Raw genomic sequence first — 15539 nt, 5'->3', positions numbered from 1 at the left:
TTAGGATTTTACCTTCCCGTGTGCAATTCAATATCATCATTTTTCTCAAATGACTTTTGTTCCATTGAGGTGGACAAAATTCTGTATCTTACAATTTTTTTTTTCCTAAACTGTCCTGGAGACCTAACCAATTTTGGAGATGGTTGGACTGTTACCCTTTTATTAAACATCTAAGACTTTCATCAAAAAGTTCCATATTCCACTCAGAAATATCTCTAAGGTACCTATATCCTAGGAAAAGTTAATTTTCTATTAGTAACTAGCATTTCCCTGGGTAAAAATAATCAGCGAGTTTCTTTCTGTTTTTGCTCCACTTTTTCCTTCCCAAAAATCTTGTACATAAATTCCAAATGTTAGTGTTCAGAGTGGACACCACACTCTAGCCCCTTAAGACAATCAAGGTCCTTTCCTCCTTGTTTCCTTCCTCCCTCCCTGCCCTCCTGCCCTCCCTCTCCCCTTCCCTCCCTTTCTTCCTCCCTTCTTTTTTTTTTTTTTTTTGATAGGGTCTCGCTCTACCACCCAGGCTGGAGTGAAGTGATTTGATCATGGCTCACTGCAGCCCCAACCTCCCCAGGCTCAAGTGATTCTCATGCCTCAGCCTTCCCAGTAGCTGGGATTATAGGTGTGCACGATCATGCCTGGCTAATTGTTCACATTTTTTGTAGAGACAGGTTCACGCCATGTTGCCCAGGCTAGTCTTGAACTCCTGGGCTCAAGCAGCTCCTGCCTCAGCCTCCCAAAGTGCTGGGATTTGTGAGTCATCACACATGACCTCCTTTTTAATTGAGGTATAACTTACATATGTGCATGGAGATGTTCACGAAGTGACCCAGGTCTAGAAGGCACAGCATTCAGCCCCCCAGAATCCTCTTCATGTTCCCCTGGTTACCAGCTTCTACTCAAGGGCATTGATGATGCTAGTCCATTTTATTCAGGGATTAATATCAAAGAAAATACCTGAAGATACAGCCTATAGAATGCCTGCTTGGCTGTTTTTCATTTTCTTCTCTTTGTTCTTTTGATGAATCCCTGAGTCTCAGATAAGTGGTCTTTGGGAAAAGTCCTTACCATATTAACATCCTCAGGGTGGTCTGTCTGTCTTCTTAGTTTTGGCTTCTTCTGTGAGCATTGAGGACTGTTGCCCAGCAGCTCAGCCAGATTTCACCTCCCTCTACTCTAAGGCCTGAACCAGCTCTAGTCATCCCTTCGCCAAAAATGAGACTTTTCACCTCCATCCAGGGGCAGGTCCTGGAGCGAGTTCTCAGCTTGCTCCCTGGGGTGCCCAGGACTTGCCCAGCCACCTGTGCCCAACAAACTGCTGTTTTTCTGCCTGGTACCCGGTACATTGGCCCTGCCCATATGAGTCCCTTGCTGCCATAGCTTCCTTGACCTCTCTGGTCACTGCAGTGGGACTGGATCTTAACCCACCTACCTGGGACCCACAGACCCTGCCTAGCTCCTGGCTGCCCAGGGCTGGACGCTTTTCTAGTCCAGGAAACCAACCCCCAAGAGACTGGTGAATGATGGCATGATCCCATCACTGCTGCCTGCCTCTTCCCTCCAACTCCCACGAACTGGCCCCCAGGTCCCAGGCTGCAAGAGCTCCTAGAGACTGTGCTAGCCCCAAGGAAGTCCTGGCTCCTGGAGGACTGACCCCCTTCCACTCCATTAGGCCATCAGCTGCCGTCCTCAGCCTTCCCTGCCTCCCCCGGGCTCTGCTGATGAGGGTGCAGCACACCGCGTAGCTCATAGCCTCTGTACGTGGTCTGTAAGGGAACAGTAATTTAAGTGATATGGCTTTTCCAGAATGAACTGAGAGCTCTGATGAAGCATAACTCAATTCATCCCTTTTCTGCAAGTCATCTTCCATCCATGTGGAAAGTGTGAATGATACCAGCTGTGCTGCACTGATATTGACCCCCTCGTTCCTGAAAATACACCTTAGAGCTCACAAAAGCACACTCCAGTGACTGGAAAGGAAGCCACTTTTGTCTTAAGAACAGCAGCGGAGCAGCCTCTGAGATGCACAGGGCTCTACAGGTTGCTGCTTGGCCTTACCTCTGAGGTTTCCTAAGTGCACACAGCTTTTTTTTTTTGTTTTATTTCTGAGAAATTTAATTATTATAGTTTTTTTTAAAATCAAGTTTTATTTTAAAGTTTCAGGGTACATGTGCAGGATGTGCAGGTTTGGTACATAGGTGTGCCATGGTGGTTTGCTGCACAGATCAATCCATCACCTAGGTATTAAGCTCAGCATACATTGGTGATTCTTCCTGATGTTCTCCCTCCCCCACCCCCAACAGGCCTCAGTGTGTGTTGTTTCCCTCCAAGTGTCCATGTATTCTCATTGTTCACCTTCCACTTAGAAGTGAGAACATACTTTGTTTGGTTTTCTGTTTTCTGCACTAGTTTGCTGAGGAAAGGGGCTTCCAGCTCCATCCATGTCCCTGCAAAGGACAGGATCTTGTTTTTTTGTGGCTGCATAGTATGGTGTATATATACCACATTTTCTTTATTCAGTCTATCACTAATGGGAATTTGGGTTGGTTCCTTGACTTTGCTATTGTGAATGGTGCTGCAGTGGACATAACGTGTGCATGTATCTTTATGACAGAAGGATTTATATTCCTTTGGGTATATACCCACTGATAGGATTGCTGGGTCAAATTGTTTTTCTTCTAGATCTTCGAGGACTACAAGGAACTTACACAAATTTACAAGAAAAAAACAACATCCCCGTTAAAAAGTGGGCAAAGGACTTGAACAGACACTTCTCAGAAAAAGATATTTATGTAGCCAACAAACATGAAAAAAACCTCAACATCACTGATCGTTAGAGAAATAAATGCAAAGCAAAACCACAGTGAGATACCATCTCACACCAGCCAGAATGGCAATTATTAAAAAGTCAAGAAACAACAGATGCTGGCAAGGTTATGGAGAAAAATGAACAGTTTTTTTTTTTTTTTTTTTTTTTTTTGAGATAGTATATTAGTCCATTTTCATGCTATTGATAAAGACATACCTGAGACTGGGAAGAAAAAGAAGATTAATTGGATTTACAGTTCCACATTGCTGGGGAGGCCTCAGAATCATGGCAGGAGGCGAAAGGCACTCCTTTCTTTCTTTTTTTTGAGATGGAGTCTCACTCTGTTGCCCAGGCTGGAGTGCAGTGGTGTGATCTCAGCTCACTGCACCCTCTGCCCCCTGGGTTCAAGCGATTCTCCTGCCTCGGCCTCCTCAGTAGCTGGGATTACAAGCGCCTGCCACCATGCCCAGCTAAGTTTTGTATTTTTAGTAGAGACGGGGTTTCACCATCTTGGCCAGGCTGGTCTTGAACTCCTGACCTCGTGATCCACCCGCCTCAACCTCCCAAAGTGCTGGGATTACAGGCATGAGCCACTGTGCCCGGCCGAAAGGCACTCCTTACATGGTGGTGGCAGCAAGAGAAAAAGAGGAAAGAAGCAAAAATGGAAACCCCTGAGAAACTCATGAGATCTTGTGAGACTCATTCACTATCACGAGAATAGCACGAGAAAGACTGACCCCCATGATTCAGTTACCTCCCCCTGGGTCCCTCCCACAATACTTGGGAATTCTGGGAAATACAATTAAAGTTGAGATTTGGGTGGGGATACAGCCAGACCATATCAGATGGAGTCTTGCTCTGATGTCCAGGCTGGAGTGCAGGGGCACCGTCTCAGCTCACTGCAACCTCCGCCTCTCGGGTTCAAGTGATTCTCCTGCCTCAGCCTCCCAAGCAGCTGGGACTACAGATGCACACCACCATGCGTGGCTAATTTTTTGTATTTTTAGTAGAGATGGGGTTTCACCATGTTGGCCAGGCTGGTCTCAAACTCCTGGCCTCATGTGATCCATCCACCTAGGCCTCCCTAAAAGTGCTGGGATTACAGGCATGAGCTACTGTGCCAGGCCAAAAAAGGAACACTTTTATACTGCTGGTGGGAATGTAAATTAGTTCAACCATTGTGGATGACAGTGCCCACGGCTTTGAATTGTCCCTCAGCTGCACTGAACTGGGAGTTGCTGGCGCTCCTGATGCTCAGCTAGAATTAGAGATGATTTCAGATGGCAACTAGGGGACTCAGTTGGGGTTGTTGCACTCTGAGATGAAAGGGAATGTCTTTAGGGGTATAACGTTCTTGGAGCGAGTGTTATGTCGCAAACCATAGTTTGCCACCTCTACCAATGTCAGCAATAAAAAGTCTGAGGCAGGGAAACCTTGTTTATAGGAAGGAAGAGTGTTTCCTGACCATAGGCTTGGGCTTGTCTACCTGACTAGACTTGGACTTTTTGTAATAATGATTTTTTAAGGTAGTACACGTCCTCCTTTTTCCTTTGTCGTTTCTGTGTGGTCTCACTGCTGCAGTGCCAGGGTCTGCATTCAAATATGGCCGAGACCCCAGCACAGCCACCAGTGCAGTCTGTCCTAAGGCACTGGGCTCTCAGAGCTCTCCTGCGGGTTTTAGTCATTTTGTTTGGTTTTTCAACCATGGCTTTGATCTTGCCAGACTTTAGTCTCAACCTATGACCCATTTATAGTTACAGATCAAGAACCAGTGCTCACTTTGGCAGCATACATACCAAAATGGGGATGATACAGAGAAGACTGGCAGGTTCCCTGCGCAAGGAAAACAAACAAATAACTTTTTTTGTTTTCAAGAGAGTCTCACTGTGTCCCCCAGGCTGGTGTGATCATGGCTCACTGCCACCTTGAATTCCTGGGCTCCGGTGATTCTCCCACCTCAGCTTCCCAAGTAGCTGCAACTACAGACATGCACCATCACACTTGCCTGATTTTTATTTTTATTTATTTTATGTTTATTTTTTTGGGACAGGGTCTCACTCTGTTGCGCTGGCTGGAGTGCTGTGGCATGATCTCTGCTCACTGCAACCTCTACCTCCTGAGTTCAAGCAAATCTCCCCCCTCAGCCTCCCAAGTAGCTGGGATTACAGGCACACACCACCATTCCCGGCTAATTTTTGAATTTTTTTTGGTAGATAAGAGGTTTCACCATGTTGGCCAGGCTGGTCTCGAACTCCTAACCTCAAGTGATCTGTCTACCTTGGCCTCCCAAAGTGCTGGGCCACCACTCTGAGCCCAAAAAACTATTCTTGACAGTGTTAACTAGCATATAGGCGCCTTTTTGGTTGTGGGAGATGGTGGCATTGTTGAGCTTTTGGATCCATCTGACCTCTCAAATGCTTCTGAAGATTTTGCAGATGAAGAAAAACGCTGTTTTGTATCAGCAATGATAGAAGATGTTAAGTGTGTATAAAAAGTTCTCATGATTTGGGAAAAGAAAGATTTAGCAAGTGTTAAAGTGAATTTGGGAAGGGAGGGAGGAAGGGTGAGAAGGAGAACCTGGCCTGTTTGGACGCACAAGTTCCCTGGGGCGGTAGCATTCACCAGTGCAGAGAGCAATGCCATCTACCGCAGAGCCAGTTCCTGATGGGCCTGACCTGGGCTCAGAAAATGGGGTTCTAGTTTCTTTAACTGACAAGAAGGAACCAAAGTTTTAGCGCTCACTCCTCTAGAATCTGCCCTCTCCCACCCTCAGCCTTTCTTTTCACTCTTGTCGAAGACGGATTGAGCAAGCTGCAGGCCTCTTTCAGCAGGGTCTGCTTTCAGCGCTGCCAACAGTGCTGACATCCATGCCGCGGCCATCCTGCCTGGTGTCATCTCCTCTGCTCACCCTTCTCCAGTGGCAGTGTCCACAGCAAATGGGACATGTGCTTCAGAGGCAAATGGATCTGGTGTTCTGGCCCTGACTCTGGCACTAGAAATCTTTCTTTTTGCTCTGGCTTTCTTATCTGTAAAATGGGTATAATACTAGTCACTGTGCATGGCTGTACATGAGAAAATGCACAGTGACAGGCCCATTACAGGCACTCAGCAAATGCCACTGCCCTTCCCAGCCCACCATTTTTTTGAGCTTCATATTTAAGGGACTCTTGCTTTTTTTTTTTTTTTTTTGTGAGACAGGGTTTTGCTCTCTTGCGCAGGCGGGAGTGCAATGGCATGATCTTGGCTCACTGCAAGCTCCGCATCCTGGGCTCAAACAGTCTTCCTGCTTCAACCTCTCAAGTAGCTGGGACTACAGGCATGTGCCACCACACCCAGCTAATTTTTGTGTTTTTAGTAGAGATGGGATTTCGCCATGTTGGCCAGTCTGGTCTCAAACTCCTGAGCTCAAGCGATCCGCCTACCTTGGCCTCCCAAAGTGCTGGGTTTACAGCGTGAGCCACCATGCCCAGCCAAAGGACTCATACTTAAAGGACTTTGGTCTTACTCATTGAGCATTTGGTTTTCTATTGAAAATGTGGCCTTTCTGTTGGAAAAAATCTTGTATCCGTCATCATTGCTCTTGGGAAAGAACAATTCCAGCAGGGCAAGCGCTTGCCTTGTGTACATGGTTGCCTTGAGATCAGCGTAATGTGTAAACATCAAAATGGCTTTCTGGATATAAAGCCTGGCTTTCCGTCCCCCAAGTCAGCACTGCAAGAGATGGGTCTGGAGATAGGGTCTCTGGCAGCCTGTGCATGGTAGAGGAAGGAAGGGGGAGCTCGGTACTGGCAGGGGCCACAGTGCTCTCTGCCTTTCCCAAGAGGAAAGCAGAAACCAGACCCTCTGAAAGAGGCCCTCCTTGTTTTCACCTTCCCAGGGTTTGACGTCCATAACATCTGGTTTGAATGATTTCAGTGAACTGGATGGGGCACCCCCCACCACCACTTCCTGGTTTTTTTTCCCTCTGCCCTTTTTTTTTTTTTTTTTTTTTTGAGGTAGAGTCTCTGTCACCCCAGCTAGAGTGCTGTGGCACGGTCTCAGCTGACTGCATCCTCCACCTCCCAGGTTCAAGCAATTCTCCTGCTTCAGCCTCCTGAGTAGCTGGGATTACAGGTGCCCGCCACCACACCCAGCTAATTTTGTATTTTTAGTAGAGATGGGGTTTCACTCCATTGGCCAGGCTGGTCTCAAACTCCTGACCTCAGGTGGTCCACCCACCTCAGCCTCCCTAACCTACAAACCTCTTCAGAAAGTGTAAAATCAAAGCATTCCCCATTTCTAAAGCAGTGTCCAGCTCCCATCAGGTAGCTGTTGAACCCAAAGAGACTTTGAATCCAAAAGTCCACATACGGGATCAGCTTCCCAGTGGCCCCAGAAGTTACAAGATGGGGCCCTCCCAACAAAAGGCATCCTCAGGCTTTTACATAATGCTGATGTATGTGCTTAGCGACTGCTGAAAGTTGGTCGTGCTTGAGTCATGAAAGCCAAGATGAAGAGACGTTATTATGGTTGTGTGTTGCTTTCAGCCAAATACTCCTCGCTGGGGAAATGTAACTGCAAAGCAGACTCCAGGACACACTGTCTTCCTGAAAGCCGGTGCTTTTGGGGGACATTCTGGGGCCTACCAGGGTCATCCTGGACACTGACTGAAACTGAGAAGAGGTTTGCTGGGAAGACAGGGACAGATTACTTGTATCTGTGTCATTCAGGTATATCCTTGTATCTATGTCATTCAGGTAAACCCTACATGTGACATGTGACACCATCTCTTTTGACCTCAGTTTCAAATGAGATATTTCACCAACCTTATTGCTAAGGGTCAGGCTAGGTTGAAATAACCCTCAAAAATTCTAGATAAAAAGCTAAATGAGATTATAGGCTTTTTTTTTTCCCCCCCTAAGATTATTTGCTTCCAGAACCCTAGGGAAACTTCACAGGAAACATGGTACCATATTTTAGTATACATCTCCACCTATGCATGTTCTCCAGAACCTCTTTACACACACTTTGAGGAGAGTTCCATCAAACCTCCTTCTCTTATTCCATCTTAATGTCGTGCCTTATTCCTCTTCACCCTGCCTCTCCTTTTCAGCTACAAATTGATTCTGACAGAAACACCCTAAATGACCTTCCCAGGGCAGTCAGAGAGTTAACTTGTTATAGGGCTGCATTTGGCCATCTGGGCAGAGGGAAGGAACAGTGGTCAGCGTTCCCACCCACCACAGCTTTCCAAGTTTGCTGGCTTCACATTTCCCAGGACAGGGCATGAAGAGGAAGAGCTCCTCAGTGGCTGTGGGGAGACTGCAGGAAGGAACCCTAGACTTGCCCAATTCTTCTTGTCCCAAAACCCAACACAGACCTAAAACTCAGCCAAGCCCAAGCTATGCCCCACTTCTGCAGTCTCTTGCAAGGCCCCTGCTTAAACAACCTGAGCTCCCAGCTTTAGCAGGCTTGGGAACCTGATGCTTCATTTGGGACAAAGTTTGTGGATCCAGGGAAGAAAACCTTGTTGGGGTGAGCAGGTGGGTTGACAGGACTGAGGATCTAAGAGGTGGGGATGTACTGGAGTCCCCAGCTGGCCTAGGTGACCTGCACAGGAGTCTTCAGAAGCCACCGTCGCCATGGGCAGGGACTTAGAATTGAATTTTTTTGTTTGTTTTTTTGAGACAGAGCGTTACCTAGGCTGGAGTGCAGTGGTGCAATCTCAGTTCACTGCAACCTCCACTTACCAGGTTCAAGGCATTCACTTGCCTCAGCCTCCCAAGTAGCTGGGATTACAGGTGCCCGCCACCACCCCAGCTCAGTTTTGTATTTTTAGTAGAGATGGGGTTTAACCATCTTCACTAAGCTGGTTTCAAACTCTTGACCTCAGGTGATCCACTTGCCTCAGCCTTCCAAAGTGTTGGGAATACAGGCGTGAGCCATCATGCCCGGCTAGAGTTGAATTTTAGTTTCCTTATCACTGTGCACCAAGCAGCTGCTGGGAGCTGCACCCATCCTGAAGGAGGAACTTCTTTCTTCCCATGCAGTCTCATGCTCCCTGCTTGTTTGGCGTGCCGACGGGGCTGCTGAGCAGGAAGGGTTTTCTTTTCCCCCTGAGAAGCCTCCTAAATGATGGGGAGAAGAGTGTGGTAGGAAGAGCAATCCAGAGACAGCCTTGTAGGTCTTTAAGACCTTCTCATCTTGGTCTGCTTGTTGTGAATTGGGATTATACAGAGATGGTGATGGTGGTAGTGATGGTAGTGATGGTGGTGGGGATGATGGTAATGATTATGAAGGTAGTGATGATGGGAATGGTTATGAAGGTAGTGATGATGATGGTAGTGATGATGGGAATGGTTATGAAGGTGGTGATGATGGTGGTGGTGATGATGGGAATGGTTTTGAAGGTGGTGATGATGATGGTAGTGATGATGGGAATGGTTATGAAGGTGGTGATGATGGTGGTGGTGATGATGGGAATGGTTATGAAGGTGGTGATGATGATGGTGGTGATGATGGTAATAGTTATGAAGGTAGTGATGATGATGGTAGTGATGAAGGTGATGCTTATGAAGGTGGTCATGATGGTGGTAGTGATGATGGTAATGGTTATGAAGGTAGTGATGATGGTGGTGGGGATGATGGGAATGGTTACGAAGGTGATAATGATGATGGTAGTGATGATGGTAATGGTTATGAAGGTGGTGATGATGGTAGTGATGATGATGGTAGTGATGATGGTGGTGGGGATGATGGTAATGATTATGAAGGTAGTGATGATGGTGGTAGTGATGATGGTAATGGTTATGAAGGTAGTGATGATGGTAATGGTTATGAAGGTAGTGATGATGGTGGTGGGGATGATGGGAATGGTTACGAAGGTGGTGATGATGATGGTAATGATGATGGTAATGGTTATGAAGGTGGTCATGATGGTGGTAGTGATGATGGTAATGGTTATTGAAGGTAGTGATGATGATGGTAGTGATGATGGTGGTGGGAATGATGGTAATGGTTATGAAGGTAGTGATGATGGGAATGGTTATGAAAGTGGTGATGATAGTGATGATGATGGTAATGGTTATGAAGGTGGTGATGATGGTAGTGATGATGGTAATGGTTATAAAGTTAGTGATGATGGTGGTAGTGATGATGGGAATGGTTATGGAGGTAGTGATGAGGTATGGTGGTTATGATGGTAGTGATGATGGTAGTGATGATGGTAATGGTTATGGAGGTAATGTGATGATGGTAGTGGTGGTAGTGATGATGGGATGGTAAGGTAGTGTGATATGAATGGTTATGAAGGTGATGATGGTGGTAGTGATGATGGGAATGGTTATGAAGATAGTGGTATGATGATGGTAGTGATGAAGGTAATGGTTATGAAGGTAGTGATGATGATAGTGATGATGGGAAATGTTATGAAGGTACTGATGAGGATCGTTGTGATGATGATGGTAATGGTTATGAAGGTAGTGATGATGGTGGTGATGTTGATGGGAATGATGATGGTGGTAGTGATGATCGTAATGATTATGAAGGTAGTGATGATGGTGGTAGTGATGATGGTGGTAGTGATGATGGTAATGGTTATGAAGGTGGTAATGATGGTAGTGATGATGGTAATGGTTATGAAGGTAGTGATGATGATGGTAGTGATGATGGCAATGGTTATGGAGGTAGTGATGATGATGGTGGTAGTCATGATGGTAATGGTTATGAAGGTAGTGATGATGATGGTAGTGATGATGGTAATGGTTATGAAGGTGGTGATGATGGTGGTGGTGATGATGGGAATGGTTATGAAGGTGTTGATGATGATGGTAGCGATGATTGTAATGGTTATGAAGGTAGTGATGGTGGTAGTGATGATGGGAATGATTATGAAGGTGGTGATGATGATGGTAGTGATGATGGAAATGGTTATGAAGGTGGTGATGATGGTGGTAGTGATGATGGTAATGGTTATGTAGATAGTGATCATGGTAGTGATGATGTTAATGGTTATGAAGGTAGTGATGATGGTAGTAACGATGGGAATGGTTATGAAGGTAGTGATGATGGTGGTAGTGATGATGGTAATGGTTATGAAGGTAGTGATGATGATGGTAGTGATGAAGGTAATGGTTATGAAGGTAGTGATGATGGTGGTGATGATGATGGTAATGGTTATGAAGGTGATGATGATGGTGGTGGGGATGATGGTAATGGTAAGAAGGTAGTGATGATGATGGTGGTGATGATGGTAATAGTTATGAAGGTAGTGATGATGATGGTAGTGATGATGCGAATGGTTATGAAGGTAGTGATGATGGGAATGGTTATGAAGGTAGTGATGATGGTGGTAGTGATGATGGTAATTGTTACGAAGGTAGTGGTGATGATGGTGGCGATGATGATGATGGTGATAGTGATTCTTCCTTGATGAAATGAGTCTGGGAAATGCTGGCATGTACAAAACTAATCAGGTGGGTTAATTTGAGAATAAGATATCTTTGAGCCTTTGATGACTCTCCTGAGAGATGGACGGAAATCCTCTACTGTTTTGAGCACTGACGGCTTTTCCTCAGTGCTATTCTGTGAATGGAGTTGGGCAACACCAGGCCATTCCTGATACCAAAACAAAATGTACTCTGAGCAAATTTGGGAAGTTTATTCTTATGTTGCCTTACTGAAAAATCCAAAGGTAGATTCCCATCTTATCCCATTCTCCCTCATCTGTGATACTGCACAGTTCGCAATAGTATTTGTTTATTACTACTTTTCTCTCCTGCAGAACATCGACATCACCAATTTCAGCAGCAGCTGGAGCGATGGCCTGGCCTTCTGTGCCCTGCTCCACACCTACCTGCCTGCCCACATCCCCTACCAGGAGCTGAACAGTCAGGAGAAAGTAAGTCATGGCCCTGTCACCTTGGTTATCCTCTAGGAAATGCAGGGGGATTCCTAATTGAGAAACCCCACTGTGAGAGGGGCTAACAGGCCTGAAGTAGAAGTTGGGATATTGATACCAGGTATAGATAACTCGTGAATGTGTGACTGCACCGTGGAATCCCATCCTCAGCAAATCTTCCCCAGCTTCCCTTCTGAGGAATCTCACCTTCATGGTTTCAAGACCTTGGCCAGCATTTTTCAAAGCCTATTCCAAAGAACCAGCAAACACCAACAAAAAGAATTCCCTGCTCAGATAAGTCTGGGACACTGTATATTGCATCACATTTTCAGAGAGCATGGTGCCTGTTAACACATTAAAGACTTCAGGAAGTCCTACATTAAGAAATCTGTGTGACTGTTTAACCCAACATAGATCAGATCCACATAACCTCTTTACTTATATTTGTTTATTTTACTACAATCACCATAACAAGGGTTGGCAAATTTTCCCTGTTAAGGGCCACGTAATAGACTCAGTGGGTCAGTTGGTCTCAGTCACAACTATCCAACTCCACCATCGGGCTAAAGAGGCCATTGATCACTTTGTAAATGAATGGGCATGGCTGTGTGCCAACAAAACTTTATTTACAAAAACAGGCTATGAGCCAGATTTGGCCCATGGTCAGCAGTTTGCCAGCCCCTGACCTAGAACCTCCTACAAAATGTCCCACAGAGAATACTTTGGAAAATGCTGTGCTGGGTCCTGCTGTTGGTCACTCAAGAATTTCTTGTCAAGCATTGGGCACTGTCATAAGAAAACAATAAACAGTAGAGACGTTCTGCGCCCTCATGAGCTAGACAGACAATAAGCAAGCGAGTAGATTTATAACAAGTAAAATTATAAATGAGCAAGGATAAGTGGTCAAAGAGCCCGGAGAGAAACTCAGTGCTGTGAGACTGAGTGACGGGGCTTGCATTTAGACCAGGGAGACTGCAGCAGTGATGTCAAAACTGGCGTCGGGGCTGGGCACAGTGGCTCACGCCTGTAATCCCAGTACTTTGGGAGCCCGAAGCGGGCGGACACCTGAGTTCAGGAGTTTGACAGCAGCCTGCCCAACATGATGAAATCCCGTCTCTACTAAAAATACAAAAATTAGCTGGGCGTGGTGGTGCGCACCTGTAATCCCAGCTACTTGGGAGGCTGAGGCAGGAGAATTGATTGAACCTGGGAGGCAGAGGTTGCAGTGAGCCAAGATCGCACCACTGCACTTCAGCCTGGGCAGCAGAGCAAGACTCCGTCTCAAAAAAAAAAAAAAAAAAAGAAAGAAAAAGAAAAAAAGAAATTGGCATTGGAAGATAGAGGAGGTAGCAGTGCAGAGCCAGGGCTATGGAGCAGCTGCAGCTGCTGGGGAACACCTTGGTGTTGTCCAGGCCGTGGAAGAAGGCTGGTTGGCTGGATGTGGTTAGTGGGGCCAGAGAGGCTGTGCTGACCCAGGGAAGCCAAGGGGCAGACCCTGTAGCTGGGCTGATCTGGGGAGTCCGAGGGGCAGAGGCTGCAGAGCTTCCCCACAGCTCTGGTTTGGCCTCACCCACTAACCACTAGGATGGTAGCAACACAGATGGAAAGACCTAGAAAGATTCAAAATATGTCTCAGACAGAATCGACTGGACTTAGTGACAGATTGGTTGTAGGGGAGGAGGAGAGGAAAGAGTCAAAGATGATGCCTTGGTGTCTAGTTTGAAAGGGCCATTTTCTGAGATGGGGAGGGCATAGATATGTTTAAAAGCTCTGTTCGATTATCCCACATCAGGATTTAAATAAAGCACAAAGAAGGGTCATAGCAATGACAATAACTGAGCGAAGTAATTTAGTTTTTTAAGGTGTTAGAATTCTCCAGAGAAGCAAAACCAAAAGAGAGAGAGAGAGAGAGAGAGAGAGAGAGTGTGTGTGTGTGTGTGTGTGTGTGTGTGGGAGGTGGGCGTGTGGAGGGGTGGGGGCCAGGGAGAGAGATTTATTCTAAGGAACTAGCTCGAGATTATAGAAGCTAGCAAGTCCAACATCTGCAGGGTAAGCCAGCAGGCTGGAGACTCAGGGAAGAGCTAATACTGCAGTCCCAATGTGAAGGCCATTTGCTGGTGGGATTCCCTCTTCTTGGGTGAGGTTAGCCTTTTCTATTAAGGCCTTCACCTGATTAGATGAGGCCCACCCACTCTAAGTGGGGTCATTTGCTTTGCTCAAAGTCTGTTGTCGGGCCATGCGTGGGGGCTCAGACTTGTAATCCCAGCACTTTGGGAGGCCAAGACAGGAGGATCACTTGAACCCAGGAGTTTAAGACCAGCCTAGGCAACATAGGGAGACCCCCATTTCTACAAAAAAATTTTTTTAATTAGCTGGGCTTGGTGGCACACATCTGAGGTCCCAGCTACTCGGGAGGCTGAGGTGGGAGAGTCACTTGATGCTTGGAGTTTGAGGCTGTAGCAAAGCTGTGATTGCACCACTGCTGTCCAGCCTGGGTGACAGAGACCCTGTCTGAAACAAACAAACAAAAAAGCTTCACAGAAACATCTAGAATAATATTTGGCCAAATATCTGGGTACCATGCCTATCCAAGTTGACACATACAATTAACCATCACAGAATGTATTAAAATCTTTAAATTACGTTTCTGTGGGGTGCTTCATTTGTGAAGCAGGCTGGACAGGATTATTAAACATTCTGGGGGAAAGATGTTTAAATCATGTGAAGTCTGAGGTGCTGTGAAATATGCAGGTGGTGATGGCAGGCAGGAAATTGTGCAGCAAATCCAGAGCTGGATGGGAGAGCAGAGCTGGAAACAGATCTGGGGGTTGTCCATGAAGAGATTCATGCTGTCTAATGCAAGTTCCTGAGATGATGGGAATGTTCTGTATCTGCACTGCCCACAGGGCAACCACCCATACCTGCTCTTGAGCACTTGAAATGTGGCAGATGTGACTGAAGACTGAATTTTTAATTTCGATTTTAATTTAAGTAGCCACATCACGTGTGGTTGCCATGTTGGACAGCATGGGCACAAATGGAATTTAAAGTCATCAGACTGGAGGAGAGCACCCAGTCCTTTGGTCTTAGGGAAGCAGAGAGAGGGAGAACCGAGGAACACACCTGGGAACCCCAGTGTTTGTCGTGGAGGTAGAGGAGGAGGACACAGCAAAGGGGACCGGGAAGGAGCATCCAGAGAGGCGGCCTGAGTTGGGGCCACAGGCTGCAGTGGCCTCACGGGTCACAGGTGTAATCTATGCATTCATTCCCTCCCTGCCCTCTTGATGTTTTAGTCTCTGCTTTTCTGATAGGCTGTTTGGAGATAACTGAGGAAATAGTGGGCATGAAAGCACTGAAAATAGTCAGAAGGCCTTCCTAACACTGCTGGGTGAAGCCCACACACACACACACACATCCGTGTCCTCCTGGCAGTGTGTGGGCGTCACTCCCTGCAGTCATCCACACAGACTGGCTGCTTTGTCCTGGAATCAGCATGGCTCTGTTGGAAAATTATGGACCTAACAGTGTTTGCGCTCAGGCTCTGAACTGTGAGCCTTGCCTCCTGGGCCAGAGCCCCTGTACCTGGTGCTAGTCTCTGCGATTCTGAGGGCAGAGGCTCCTCCGCCAGCTGCCCAGACCTCCTGCAGCTGTGGCAGCATGCGGTGGGGGCAGGCTGAGGCCATGGCGTAGGCCCCTGTTCCCTACATGCAGAGTTGAATTTCTTCCCCAGACCGATCACCCAACCACCAGGGAGTGTGGAAGGCAGCATGTGGAAGACTGCGGGTCTGTGATGAGAGTCCAAGTCGGCCCTGGATGTCTGGTATTTTTCATTTTAGGATCTATTTGGCCTCA

The 15539-nt window shown here is 46.7% G+C and overlaps 1 protein-coding gene and 1 pseudogene across 6 annotated transcripts in view; both read left to right on the top strand.

Moving 5' to 3' along the window:
• SPECC1 (sperm antigen with calponin homology and coiled-coil domains 1) overlaps window positions 1–15539 on the top strand; it is a 281070-nt gene that overhangs the window by 247688 nt on the left and 17843 nt on the right. For all 6 annotated transcript variants that reach the window (XM_050763865.1, XM_050763867.1, XM_050763866.1 and 3 more), the window contains one exon: window positions 11571–11687. In XM_050763865.1, coding sequence (XP_050619822.1) covers window positions 11571–11687 — 117 coding nt within the window. The remainder of the gene's footprint in view (window positions 1–11570; window positions 11688–15539) is intronic.
• Window positions 4581–4681, top strand: LOC126940008 (uncharacterized; annotated as a pseudogene).

Source organism: Macaca thibetana, chromosome 16 (genome assembly GCF_024542745.1).
Source record: "Macaca thibetana thibetana isolate TM-01 chromosome 16, ASM2454274v1, whole genome shotgun sequence".
In the NCBI taxonomy this organism is placed as follows: Eukaryota; Metazoa; Chordata; class Mammalia; order Primates; family Cercopithecidae; genus Macaca; species Macaca thibetana.
The sequence above is the reverse complement of the archived record's forward strand: the minus strand, read 5'-3'. Positions and strand labels throughout refer to the sequence as shown.